Source organism: Gouania willdenowi, chromosome 24, assembly GCF_900634775.1.
Source record: "Gouania willdenowi chromosome 24, fGouWil2.1, whole genome shotgun sequence".
Classification (NCBI taxonomy): Eukaryota; Metazoa; Chordata; class Actinopteri; order Blenniiformes; family Gobiesocidae; genus Gouania; species Gouania willdenowi.
In genome coordinates, this window is record NC_041066.1 from 15688030 (window position 1) to 15700475 (window position 12446).

The 12446-nt window shown below is 39.4% G+C and overlaps 1 protein-coding gene across 1 annotated transcript; it reads right to left on the reverse strand.

The window, feature by feature from the left end:
- Positions 1-958: 958 nt before the first annotated feature.
- Positions 959-12135, reverse strand: wdr20b (WD repeat domain 20b). Its single transcript, XM_028439812.1, has 4 exons — positions 11839-12135; positions 6768-6950; positions 4092-5573; positions 959-3112 (listed from the first exon to the last, which is right to left on the reverse strand). The coding sequence occupies exons 1-4, from the start codon at positions 12085-12087 to the stop codon at positions 3056-3058; spliced, it is 1971 nt and encodes a 656-aa protein (XP_028295613.1). The 5' UTR covers positions 12088-12135; the 3' UTR covers positions 959-3055.
- Positions 12136-12446: the final 311 nt, after the last annotated feature.

A 12446-nucleotide genomic window follows, 5' to 3' on the forward strand; every position in this document is an offset into this window, starting at 1 on the left:
TATCTCTTAATTTTGATTATTATTCCCCCAGAAAACCTTAAAATGGGGAAACTATTTTAACCCCTTTTTAACCTTTTTTTCCCCAGCCTTTTTGCAACTTCCTTTGTCCCATTTTTGCCCCTTTTCCAAAAGAATTGACACTTTGTTTTTTTCAGATTTTAGCTTAATTTTTCCCCCAAAAAAAATTCCTTGTTCCTCATTTTTGCTAGTTCTTTTTTTTTTTTACACTTTCACCCAATTTTTTGCCACTTTTCATCCAAATAAGCAACCTTTTGCGCAAAGAATAACACTTTTTTGTTTTTGTACATGAGGCTTTTCCCAGCTCAACACTGCTGCTTTATTGGAAGTGAATTCCTGTCTACATAATTACTTATTCCTATAAAAATGAGGGCTTTTCAAGCATGAAAGGTACAATTATTGGACTTAAAGTGCCTGTGTGGCATTTTGCATCAGCAAATTTAACCAAGAATAGTCTTTCTGGTTATCTATCAAGTTAAAAATAGTTTTTTTTTCCCCTTTTCATTCAAAAAAAAAAAAAGAAGAAATATCGATATTTATGTCGTGCATCTTCATTAGTGATGGACCAATTTTTGCGTTTTTTTACGTGTATCAGCATCGGCCGATGCGTTCCCCGATCTGCATTATTTACAGAGAGCAGAAATATGTTTTACTTGTTCTTGTTCTACATCACCTGTTTTTAATATTTGTTAAATATTTTTTTTACTTCTTGTTGTTCTACCTCACCAAAAAAAATCCATCGGCTAAATCTGATGGAAATAAAATTGGTATCGACATTGGCCCTAAAAATCAATATCGGTATCCCTAATAATCATTTCGGGAAAAAAAAATATATCGAGATATGAGTTTTGGTCCATATCGCCCAGCACTAGACTCGCTATATCAAAACTATTGTGCGAGATAAGAAAACACCAACACAATAACACAAATGAAACCATCCGTCTGTCAAGGCTGTTTTTAATAGGAGTCACATGGAGGAAAAGGCTCCCATTGTTTAAAAACATCAGTCCTAACTTGGATGCTTGGAAAACAAAAAGTCTCTCTCATTTCAAGCACCTTAACCGTGTAGCGCTGACAGTTCTTCAGTTGATGTTCAACACAGTGTCAACAGTTAGTTCACAAATTCAGAATCAGTTCAGTAAGAGCTATAGTCGCAGACCTTTAGCCAGAACGTGGTCGTCAGTCTTTAATAAAGAGATTACACAGGTGTGTCAATAGGTGAAAGGGAGTGAGGGGGCGGGGTCTATGCAAGAGAAAGTCTTCCTGTGGTTTACCTGAGCTTGGAATAACAGCTGAATCTGACCGCCATGTCTGCATCTGTGACATCAGGCTCGAGCCAGATTCAGCACTACTCGCTAGACAAGAGAACTCCATGTTTCCTATAGCAAACATCTATTCAAAAAATACACCTGAATTCTCTTTATGTACAATGGAAAGGAAACATTTGACCTGCATATCATTTTTAATATTAGGTTTAGATTTTTCTGTATAAGAAATATTACTATTTTCAGAAATGAGAATCTTCCAACTAAGGTAGTAATAATGATCATCTCACCCATAAATTTGACAATATTTACATATATTACAGAGCCCATTCAATTTGAAACGATAATAAAATAAATGTCAATAATACATACAAAGGTTTGTCTTAAACTCTATAGATCTCCACCGTGTCAAGTTCTTGCACACTCCAAAAATGTAAAGCCATACTCCTCTAGCAAACTATTAAGTGCAAACAATTGGTTTTCCATATATAAAAAATTATGATTGCAGCATCCAGCTTCAAAACAGATTCATAACATGTTCCCCCAAATGCTCCCAAAGCCTTTTTTTTTTTTTTTTTTTAAGTCATACAGTCAAGAACTTTAAAAATAAACTGAAAACACACAGTATATATTTCCAAACACACTCCTAAAGTATGACATCTTGGGCCTGTACTACGAAGCTGGATTTCCTTTCTTGCGCTAATTTACAAGATTTATTCAGTGTGTGCTGGTTAACTTCTTAACCGGGTAATATAACCATGGTAACTTACGCTGAATGGCTTACCTGGTCAGAAGTAGGTTAAGTGTTGGGATAAGATCAGAGCGAGCATTAAAGCACCGCCTCCTGACCAATCAGGTCCCTTTTGTGACAATTTTCCATTTATTAAGGGAAATATGTCACAATTTGAGGAAAACTGAAAGATTTTGTAAGAACTTTGAGTTGTTTTTGTTGTAAGCACTTTTTGGTCTTAATTCTGGAGTTTACGCAAGTTGCTCTGCATGGTTCCTCCACGTTTGTGATTGGTCAGACTTCGAAATCTTAGCACGTTTTACGTGATCGCGCACATGGGTTAATGTGTTGATATCCAGCTACGTAGTACAGCTGCTCTGTGACGGAGAATGTGAACGGAGTGATAACCCAGATATATATATCCAGCTTCATAGTACATGCCCCTTGAGTTACAGTTACAATATTCGGAAACAAAGCAAAATGTTAAAGATTCTGAACCAGAATTTTATAAACCATGTCTTGAAAAATAGGAGGAAAAAAAACAAAGGCCAAGAAGAATTTGTTGCTGCTTCAAAACATCCCTCATCTCAAAATCCCTTTATTAGTAATCTTCAAAAGGTGTCAAATTAAACCCTATTTCATATAAAGGTTATTATGTTGAAATAGTTTCTTGTCCTTAAAGATCTATAGGCACACAGATGGGTTTTAGAGTATGTTATTATCATTATTATTTTTAGATGACCACAACAAGCAGACCAGTCAAAGCACTTCATTAACCTCCATGGAAGACTTTACACACAAAGATCTCCATTTAACCTTTAGATCACAAATGAGGGAAGTTACAAATCGAACATTTTCTAACAACAGATAATTTAACGGAACCAAAAATCATGTGGACAGTAGCAGGGATGAAGATGAGGTGGGATGGACTGGAGCTGCTGAGGGGGGTGTGGCATTGTGAGAGGAAGCGCTGCAGAATCTTGACCATGGTCGTCTCTGTCTGTTGAATGGAGTTATCCTTATAGCAGCACTAGTACTGGGACTATACTACTGTTCCACTTGGGGAGTTGGCTGGGTTGTTTTGAGATGATTGCAGTCCCTGTAGAGACAAATTACACATTAGTACCAAACAACTGTGTTAACTGCAATAAATAAAATATGACAAGAAAATAGGGCTGGATGATATGAACCTTAAATCATATCTTGATATTGTAATGGTGATATTAAATATGAATCTAGATGATTTTAAAGACAATGCTGGGTTAAATTTGCCAATGCATAATGCCACACAGGTAGAGCTGGGCGATATATCGAGATTCAACATATATCAAGATTTCTATTTTGGCGATATAACAAATTACAATGTTGCCGACATCAATATATATATTTTATAGCTTATTTATCAAAATACCTGTTTCAGGAGTTGCTGCTTTCACTAAATTAAAATGATCTAAAGATTTATAACGTTGTCTAATAACCGAAGGGTTGGGGGTTCGTATCCCACTCTAGCCAATTAATTGTGTCCTTGGGCAAGGCACTTTACCCACATTTGCTAGTATGAATGTAGCGTGTGAGTGAGTGTTGGTAGTAGTCGGAGGGACCGATGGTGCACTATGGTTGCCGCGGTTCTAGCAGTCTGCCCCTGGGCAGCTGTGGCTACAATAGTAGCTTACCACCACTATGTGTGGAGTGAAAGAATAATGCCATGTAAAGTGCTTTGAGTGTCCAAAATAAGGCACTATAGAAATCCCATGCATTAATAATAATAATTAATAATGCATTCCCATTCATTTCTATTGGAAATTTTTACTTTTTTCAAGTTTTTGAACCTTTTTCAACTTTATTGTTAATGTTCAGCTATTGCTAAGTTAATGCTTAGCAAATGCTAGGTTAGCGGTAATGCTAGGTTACTGCTAACTAATGCTAATGCTAATGCAGTGCGATGCGGGCCAGCACCTCACCTCACAGCATCCCCACTTGCATTTTCTTCAGGAAATGCAAATATTCTAGTTATTATTATAATCGATTAATCGCGCAGCCTTATTAAAAAGATTAAAAGCTTGTCCAATGTCACTCACCACTTTCCCAGGCCGAGCCCATGTGCAAACAAAGCCCTCCTGACAGGCTGTTACCAGACAGTCTTCAAGGAAGATCAACACAGTGAGTCTTTCGTGAGCGATCTTCTTGCACACTAGTGGTTCGAGGAGCGGGACCTCCTCCATGCGGGGGCACAGAGCCGTCCCGAGAGTCTTTGCGGCGTCGGCTTTTGCCGTCCGCGATGAGCTGAGCTGGTTGAGCTTGTCGCTGCTCTTGCTGCTGATGTGGCCCATGCTGTGGTTCCGCTTGTGGTCCTTCTCGTGACGCTCCTTGCGGGAGTCGTGCAGCGACAGCGTTGCAAACTTGCCCACGCTGGTGGCGATGAACGTACTCTCCATGATGCTGTTTCCCTTGGTGGTGGAGGAGCTCGTGGTGGTTGTGGTGGTGGTAGCAGCAGTTGTCGTGGTGGAGGTGGTGGCAGTGCTGCTGTTGTTGCTGCTGCTGCTTGTGCTGCCGGTGTGACTATTGGGGGTGCTGCCCCCTGCTGGGTTGGAAGCTTGAGGCAAACTGTTGGAGCGAGGCAGTGTGCTGGGAAGAGAGTTCGCTATGGTACCACTGGTACTACTGTTGCTCACATTGTCTTTGTCGTTGCTGCCACTAGAGTTGGTGGTGCCTGTGGATACAGCAGTAGTAGTAGTATTAGTTTGTCCGGAGGCTGGAGGACTTGTGGCGTTCATCACATTAGTGTGAGTCCTAGTGCGTGACAAAGGGAGGTGTGGGAAGAGAATGTCTTCTGTTAGATCCCAGAGACAAAGCTGAGTGTCCTGTCCTACTGAGCCAAACCTGTAGGTCACACTGACGGGCCGACTGTCAGTGGAGTTCCTCTTCGAGAGGCGAGAGTGGGAGCTGTTTGCTCGCTCCCTTCCAGTGCTGCAGTGAATCTGCTCATGGAAGTCCTCATCACTGCCACTGAACTCAGCGGGGGCTTCTCCGTCCTCAACACTGGTGGTGCAGTGGTCAAACGCCACCACGCTCACCCACGATTTGTGACCATGCCCCCGAGCGATGACTTTACAGTCCAAAAACGACCACACAGTCACCAGGTCGTCCTCCCCACCGGCGACAATGTATCGACCGTCTGGGCTCCAACACACGCACAACAAACCACCAAAGTAGCTCTTCATCGTCCCATGGAGCTCGGCTGCATCGAAACCAAACACTCGCAGGAAGCCGTCCTGGCTCGCACACGCCAGGAACTTCCCGTCCGGTGAGAAAGCAAACTCATTGAGAGCTCCCTCGCCCACTGTCCAGCGCAGTAACGGGTTCCGGGCTGACTTGCTCTTGCAGGTGTGCACGGCGTAGTTCTCACCCTGTTTGAGCAGTTGATAGTGTGGCGCCGTAGTGCCACAAGTGTTCTCCACGTTGTACAAATACATATTGCCACTGGAATGAGCGACGACGAACAGGCTCTCTGAACCGGGAACCCATCGTACACATGTCACTCTGGACTTGTCAATGAGTCTCTGGAGGAATAAACACAGAAAAACAAAGTGAGGTGGTTATGTTGCTTCTTTCTAATGTGAGCATTAAGGATACAATGATTAGTCAACATAATCGTTAATGTCGATTACAAAAGTTTGTCGATGCGGATTTGGTATCATTGATGCGTTGTTTAATCTTGTAAATTCATAATAAAATCCAGCCCGTGAGTGAGTTAGTGATGTACCCGCTTTACCCTCCTGACCCCAAGGTTGAATAGCACTGATTTTGTTTTATTTCTTTTTTTTTTTTTTTTTTTTTTTATTAAAGGATTTTTTTGGCTCTAGTGGCCTTTATATGACAGTTGCTAGACAGGAAGGGGGTGAGAGAGAGCAGGGAATGACACGCAGGAAAGGGTCCCAGGCCGGGAATCGAACCTGGACCCGCTGCAGGTGAGGAACTACAGCCTCCGTACATGGGGCGGGCGCTCAACCCACTGAGCTACACACCGCCCCTTGTTTTATTTCTATAGTTTTTATAATTTCGGGTTATATCACGCCTGTCTGTCTCTCTCAAGTACCCCTATAGTGCCATTGCGTACTTCTAAAGCTACACATACCCCAATTTCAGAAACATTGCTTTAGATAACATTAATTAAACATTTCTTAACTTATATGGATTATTTCAAACAAAATGTTATATATTCTTGTATGGACTTGATTTAATTAAAAGGAAATCTGTGATTGGTTTAAACCCCATTACCTCCACAACCTACAGGCTGGTTAGCTCAAACTTTTAAAAGTTACTTATTTACACTCTTTGTTTACTACTACTACTTTGTTCAAGATAACATACACTTAAGGTTTGTTGTACTTGATTTATTCATGATTATATTAGGATTTCAATCAAATTTTATGTGTTATATATCAGAATCAACTTTATTGACCAAGAGTGTATGCATACACACGAGGACTTTGTCTTGGTGACCTGTGCTCTCTCAGATAGTGTAACATTAAATAACAACAATCAACTAGAATAAAGAAAAACAAATAAAAAAAGAAGTATAAACATAAATATAAGAGTAGTTACATGTTTTATGTCATTGTTTTAATTACTCTGTGTATAACATGCTGTCACAGTACAACAATGACAGGATTTAAGCAGCTCTAATGAGCAGTGAACTCAACAATGGACTTTTTGAATTGAATGTGTCTGATTCAAGGCTGATGGAAACTCACCTCCTCATTGAAGAGTTTGCTGGTTTCCTTCTTTATCGGATCGATGAGCTGCACCTGACCTGCCGAGAAGCCCACGAGAAGGGAGACGCTCTCTGCTGTAGCCGTGAGGGGGTTGAAGTCGTGACATGTTGGCTGCGTTCCTTTGTATATCCGCTTGTCGATGGGCTTACTAAGATCAGCAGCCTAGAGAGAAAACAAAGAGTGATTACTGTTTAAATAGCCAGAAAATACTGGTGTAAACATTCAGAGGAAAACAAAGCCACATCAGTAGAAATCTGACTGTTGGGAAAAGTGTCATCTTGTTCTGCAAATTATGGTATGCAAGCAAAACAGTATGTGTGGTATGAAATATCTCACCATGGAACATATGTAACTGAAAGAGTAAGAAAATACTGTTGAAACATTAGCGCAAGTCTTTCTTTGCAGGATAAAATTGTTATTTCCTGCTCAGCAACTTACACTGGTGTTAAAAAGTGTTTGCCCCCTTCCTGTTTTCCACACTTAAATGTTTCAGATCATCAAACAAATGTAAACATTAGTCAAAGATAATGTAGAAAAAAAATCCAAAGCTACATGGCCCTGTGTGAGAAAGTGTTTGCCCCGCAGCTCCTGTTAAAACATAACTGCGGTTGATGACACCCAGGCCTGATGACTGCACACCTGTTCTCAATCTAGAAATCACTTAAATGGGACCTTCCCGACAAAGTGAAGTTAACCAAAAGACCCTCAAAAGCTATAGACATCGTGCCGAGATCCAAAGACATTCAAGGACAAACAAGTAAAAAAAGTAATTGAACTCTATCAGTCTGGAAAAGGATGTAAAGCCATTTCTAAAGCTTTGGGACTCCAGCAAACCACAGTGAGAGCCATTATCCACTAATGGCAAAAACACGGAACAGTGGTGAACTTTCCCAGGAGTGGCTGGCCGACCAAAATTACCCCAAGAGTGCAGCGACAACTCATCCAAGAGGCGCAAAAGATCCCACAACAACATCTGAAGAACGGCAGGCATCACTTGCGTCAGTTAAGGTCAGTGTTCATGACTCCACCATAAGAAAGAGACTAGGCAAAAATGGCCTCCATGGCAGAGTTCCAAGACCAAAACCACTGCAAAGCAAAAAGAACATTAAGGCTCGTCTCATTTTTGCCAGAAAACATCTTGATGATCCCCAAGACTTTCTGAGAAAATATTCTGTGGACTGACGAGACAAAAGATGAACTTTTGGGAAGGTCTGTGCCCCATTACAAAACGCCGCATAAAAAGAATATTACCAACAGTAAAATATGGTGGTGGCAGTGTGATGGTCTGGGGCTGTTTTGCTGCTTCAGGTCCTGGGAGACTTGCTGTGATAAATGGAAGCATGAATTCTGCTGTCTACCAAAAAAATCCTGAAGGAGAATGTCCGGTCAACTGTTCGTGACCTCAAGCTGAAGTGAACTTGAGTTCTACAGCAGGACAGTGATCCAAAACACACCAGCAAGTCCATCTCTGAATGGCTGAAGAAAAACAAAATGAAGATTTTGGAGTGGTTTCGTCAAAGTCCTGACCTCAATCCTATTGATATTAAAAAAGGGGGTTCATGCTCAAAAACCCTCCATTGTGGCTGAATCACAACAATTCTACAAAGATGAGTGGGCCAAAATTCCTCCACAGCGCTGTAAAAGACTTATTGCAAGTTATCTCAAACGCTTGACTGCAATAGTTGCTGCTAAGGGTAGCCCAACCAGTTATTAGATTTAGGGGGCAAACACTTTTTCACACACCATGTAGCTGTGGATTTTTTTCTTCTTCATTAATAAAACCCTTCATTTAAGAACTGCATTTTGTGTTTACTTGTGATGTCTTTGACTAATGTTTACATTTGTTTCTTGATCTGAAACATTGAAGTGTGGAAAATATGCAAAAAATCAAGAAATCAGGAAGGGGGCAAACTTTTTCACACCACTGTGTATTACATTAAACAGTCTATTTTTATATATTCAGGTAATTACTGTTTAGATAAGATTGTGCTGACTGAATATAATACAGAACTATGAGGAAGTCATGCTAGAAAAAACTTTTGAATTAGGATCAGCCATAAAATTCTGATAGTCAAACTGATTTCGGAAAGCAACAAAGATTTTTCCCCCCTAAAATACTGGCAAGTAGGGATGTAACGATTCACTCAACTCCCGATACGATTCGATTCACGATACTGGGTTCACGATACGATTCTCTCACGATTTATTTTACAAAATGGGACTGTAGACAAATTTTTTTTTTTTGGGAAAAAAACTAGAAAATGCTGTACTATTTTCCTTTTATTTTTCATTGTCAAAAGAATTCCTTGATAAACTATTCAAAACAATGCAATTTAACTAAAAATAAATCTTGAATGAAATAAATAAAGGAATAATACAAATGAAAATGAAGCCTATTAATTTAAATTCTGGTTCTATAATAAACAATGCAAAACTGTATAATAGTTCTTTTTCTTTTAAAAGTGCAACTGAAAATGTATTGTGTGCCTTAACAATTCGACTTTAAAAAAAAAAAACCGATTGCACTGATTTACGTCATATTTGTTTGGACCAGCAGAGGGCGCTGGTAACACAGTGGTCGGTTCTTGCAGTGAAGAAGAGAAGCTATGCTAGCAGACAGAGCTAATAGAAAAGCGTGACTTTTACAGATATTCAAGTAATATTACAGATATTCTTTCGGTGCTAAAGGGGTAATGAATCATTTATTAACATATTTAAGAGTAGAAGGCGGCCAGAAAGAAAGTATTAGCAGACTCGGGGGCATGGTCACAAGATGTGATGTTCAAACTTCTGTGAAATAATTACAAAAAGAACTACAGCCTTGAACATCAAACATGATTGGATGTAAAAAATATAATTTTAAAAATTAAAGCTTCTTTCTCACATAAATTAGAAAACTTTCCTACCATTAGTTCATAACCCAGATAAATTAATCTACCTGAAATAGCACTTAGATGTTGCAGCCAAAAAGCCAGACAAGAACATGGAAACAAAGGCACAGAATCTCAAACAAGCTAGACTGATTAGGAAAAAATATAAACACACACACAAAGGATGTATGTTCAAAAAAGTAGAGCAAATGCAATTGTTAGGTCAGGATTTGTGGTGCCCTGTTATAAAGAGACAAGTAGTAGACACTAAACCACCAAACATGGGCAACTGGCCTCAATTTGTCCACAAAATAAACACACAAACTGACACCAAAATACACAAAATGACTAAAATACAAAAAAAAGACTCCAACATACAAAAACTACATCAAAATAGATAAAAAGTACTCCAAAAACAAACAAACTGACTCCAAAATTACACAAAAAGACAACAAAAACACAGTTAAATACTGAAAATGACAAAACAAACCAAACAACAAAATACAGGACAACAAAAACACACAATATTCAATGTCTGATCTGAGGACCCACTGTGATAAAAGTTTCCCCATCTTCACTACACAAAAAAAATTCAATTTTATGGATTGTAATTAATTATTCTACAGCACTGCAAAAGACCAAAAAACTCAAACTTGTAGCTTATATCATAGTGACCAATTTTTGGTAAAAGAAATCCTGTAACACAGACATTAATGAGCATAGAATGTGCTCCTGTTAGCATATTACTGTGGCTACAACTCAAAATAGGTTGAGAACCATGGCCGTGTTATGTTTAAATAATCCACTGAGCTATGATCACCACAACAACAAAAAATCTAACTGAAGAACTGTCTTAGAATTTAAAATGTTGTGATTTTTTTTTGTTGTTGTTGATTGATTCAAATGTTTTCAGCTTATGTTTGTTTCTCCACCCAGTTTTTTTCTATTTCAAGTTACTGTGTGGAGCTTGTCACCATCTCATTTTACTCAAAGCAGATATAAAAGCACATCGAAGACAGGCCAACATTCAAATCAAAACTTTAACTTGAAATGTTGTCAAAAAGTCAAAGGTCAAAGAGAGCTAATCTATAGGAATTCAACATGAGGCTTTTAATTAGGGGTGTACTGATCCGATATCGATGTCGGTCCGATAATAGCCTGAAAATGAATATAGGATTCAAATTTCTGATATATATATATATATACACACACATGTTGAAGGTTAAAATGTATGTAACCAATTGGTTAATAATAAATGGGTCAGTTTTTCTCATACCTACTGTTGCTGATTATTGTTCTCTGTTTGAGTAACATCACTTGATCAAGACTTTTCTAACATTTCACACTACAAAATAAGTAATAAAAGTATGTATGATTCATGCTGATATTGTATCGGATCAATATCGGTATCGGCCGATACGCAAGCTTGCAATATCGGTATCATATCGGAAATGAAAAAGTTGCCATCGGAAATGAAAAAGGGCCATCCCTACTTTTAATGATACGCAGAGTAAAGTTTGATAAAAGAGAAGTCCAAAATAAAATAAATATCTTGTAAAATAGGAAAATTAAATAATAATACATTTTTAAGCTAACTTTTTAGCTTAAACCCAGAGACCTGGGTTTGACTTCCTTGATGTGATGCTGTGAATGCATCAGTAGAGACAGTATGTAATCACACAATGGATCCCTGCCGTGACAGTGACTGCACATCATTACATCACAAGCAGAAGAAGACAACAAAACTCCATTCTAGAGAATGAGCTCAGTGTGGGGACGCAAAGTGGGAATAGGACAGAAAAGTAGCTTCTGCTGACAAGGTGCAGTAACAACCTGTCACTCAGTCAGGATGTGAGAGTAAAGCCAAAGGGTAAACAAACACAATAGGACATGACAAGCCTCGCCTCATCCGGAGATACTAAGTCACTGCATGGCACCGAAATAAGAAGAGCGTGTGCGACTTTACGAGGCGAAAACAAGTGTGGCGATGTTAGCAGAGAATGCTAACAAGTCTCTTAACTTGGCTAAGGTTTGCTACATCATGGCCTTGTCTTGATAACCTGCGCACTTCAATGACAGAAGCTGCGAGTGTTGACAACCACAACGCAACGCGCTCCACCACGGCAAATTAACAGGTCTGCTCACGGAGAACTTTGTCCTCCACGGTCAGTGTTGTTTACCTTCCTGACGCCTTTGTAGATATAAAAGTAGAGCTCCCGACCCACATTGAAACAGATCCGCTCGCCGTTGCCGGATTGGTCGTTTACGTTGACGAAGGAGACCTTGACGGGATTGGAGCCCTGCGAGTTGAAAGGCACCCTGTTCGGACGGCTGTATTCGGAGTGGGTGAGGAGTTTGTAGACGCCTTCTCGTGTGGTGAACTGAGTTTTAATTTCGTTCATCTCCTTCCCTCCTCCCTCCGCCGCCATCTTGGAAATTGGCGTTCATCCTTGTCCCAGCCCCGGATGTTTCCCAACGCGCAGTCGCACTACGGTCCGCTTTCAGAAACCAACCAGGCGTACCTTTAAAAAGCCGCAACGAGCACAGAAACCCACAACACAGGAAAAATACAACTTTCACAAGTTTCATATGACAATGGACAGGATAAGGAGAATATGGAAGCCCATTCCTGCTAGTAAACATAAATAAATAAATAAAAGTCATAATTGTGAGATAGTATCCTAGATTTTCTCTCTCATAATTATGAGATACTTAGTCATAATTTTGAGAAACAATATCATATTTATGACTTAGTATCTCATAATAATGACTTTATTTTTTATTTTTT

Bases quoted from the DNA above. Each gene is read 5' to 3' on its own strand.
- wdr20b (XM_028439812.1), bottom strand. From the start codon at position 12,087: ATGGCGGCGGAGGGAGGAGGGAAGGAGATGAACGAAATTAAAACTCAG. The intron at 6,951-11,838 runs GTAAACAACACT...TTTTCTCTCTAG, and splicing joins TCTACAAAGGCGTCAGGAAG to GCTGCTGATCTTAGTAAGCC. The intron at 5,574-6,767 runs GTGAGTTTCCAT...TTATTCCTCCAG, and splicing joins GCAAACTCTTCAATGAGGAG to AGACTCATTGACAAGTCCAG.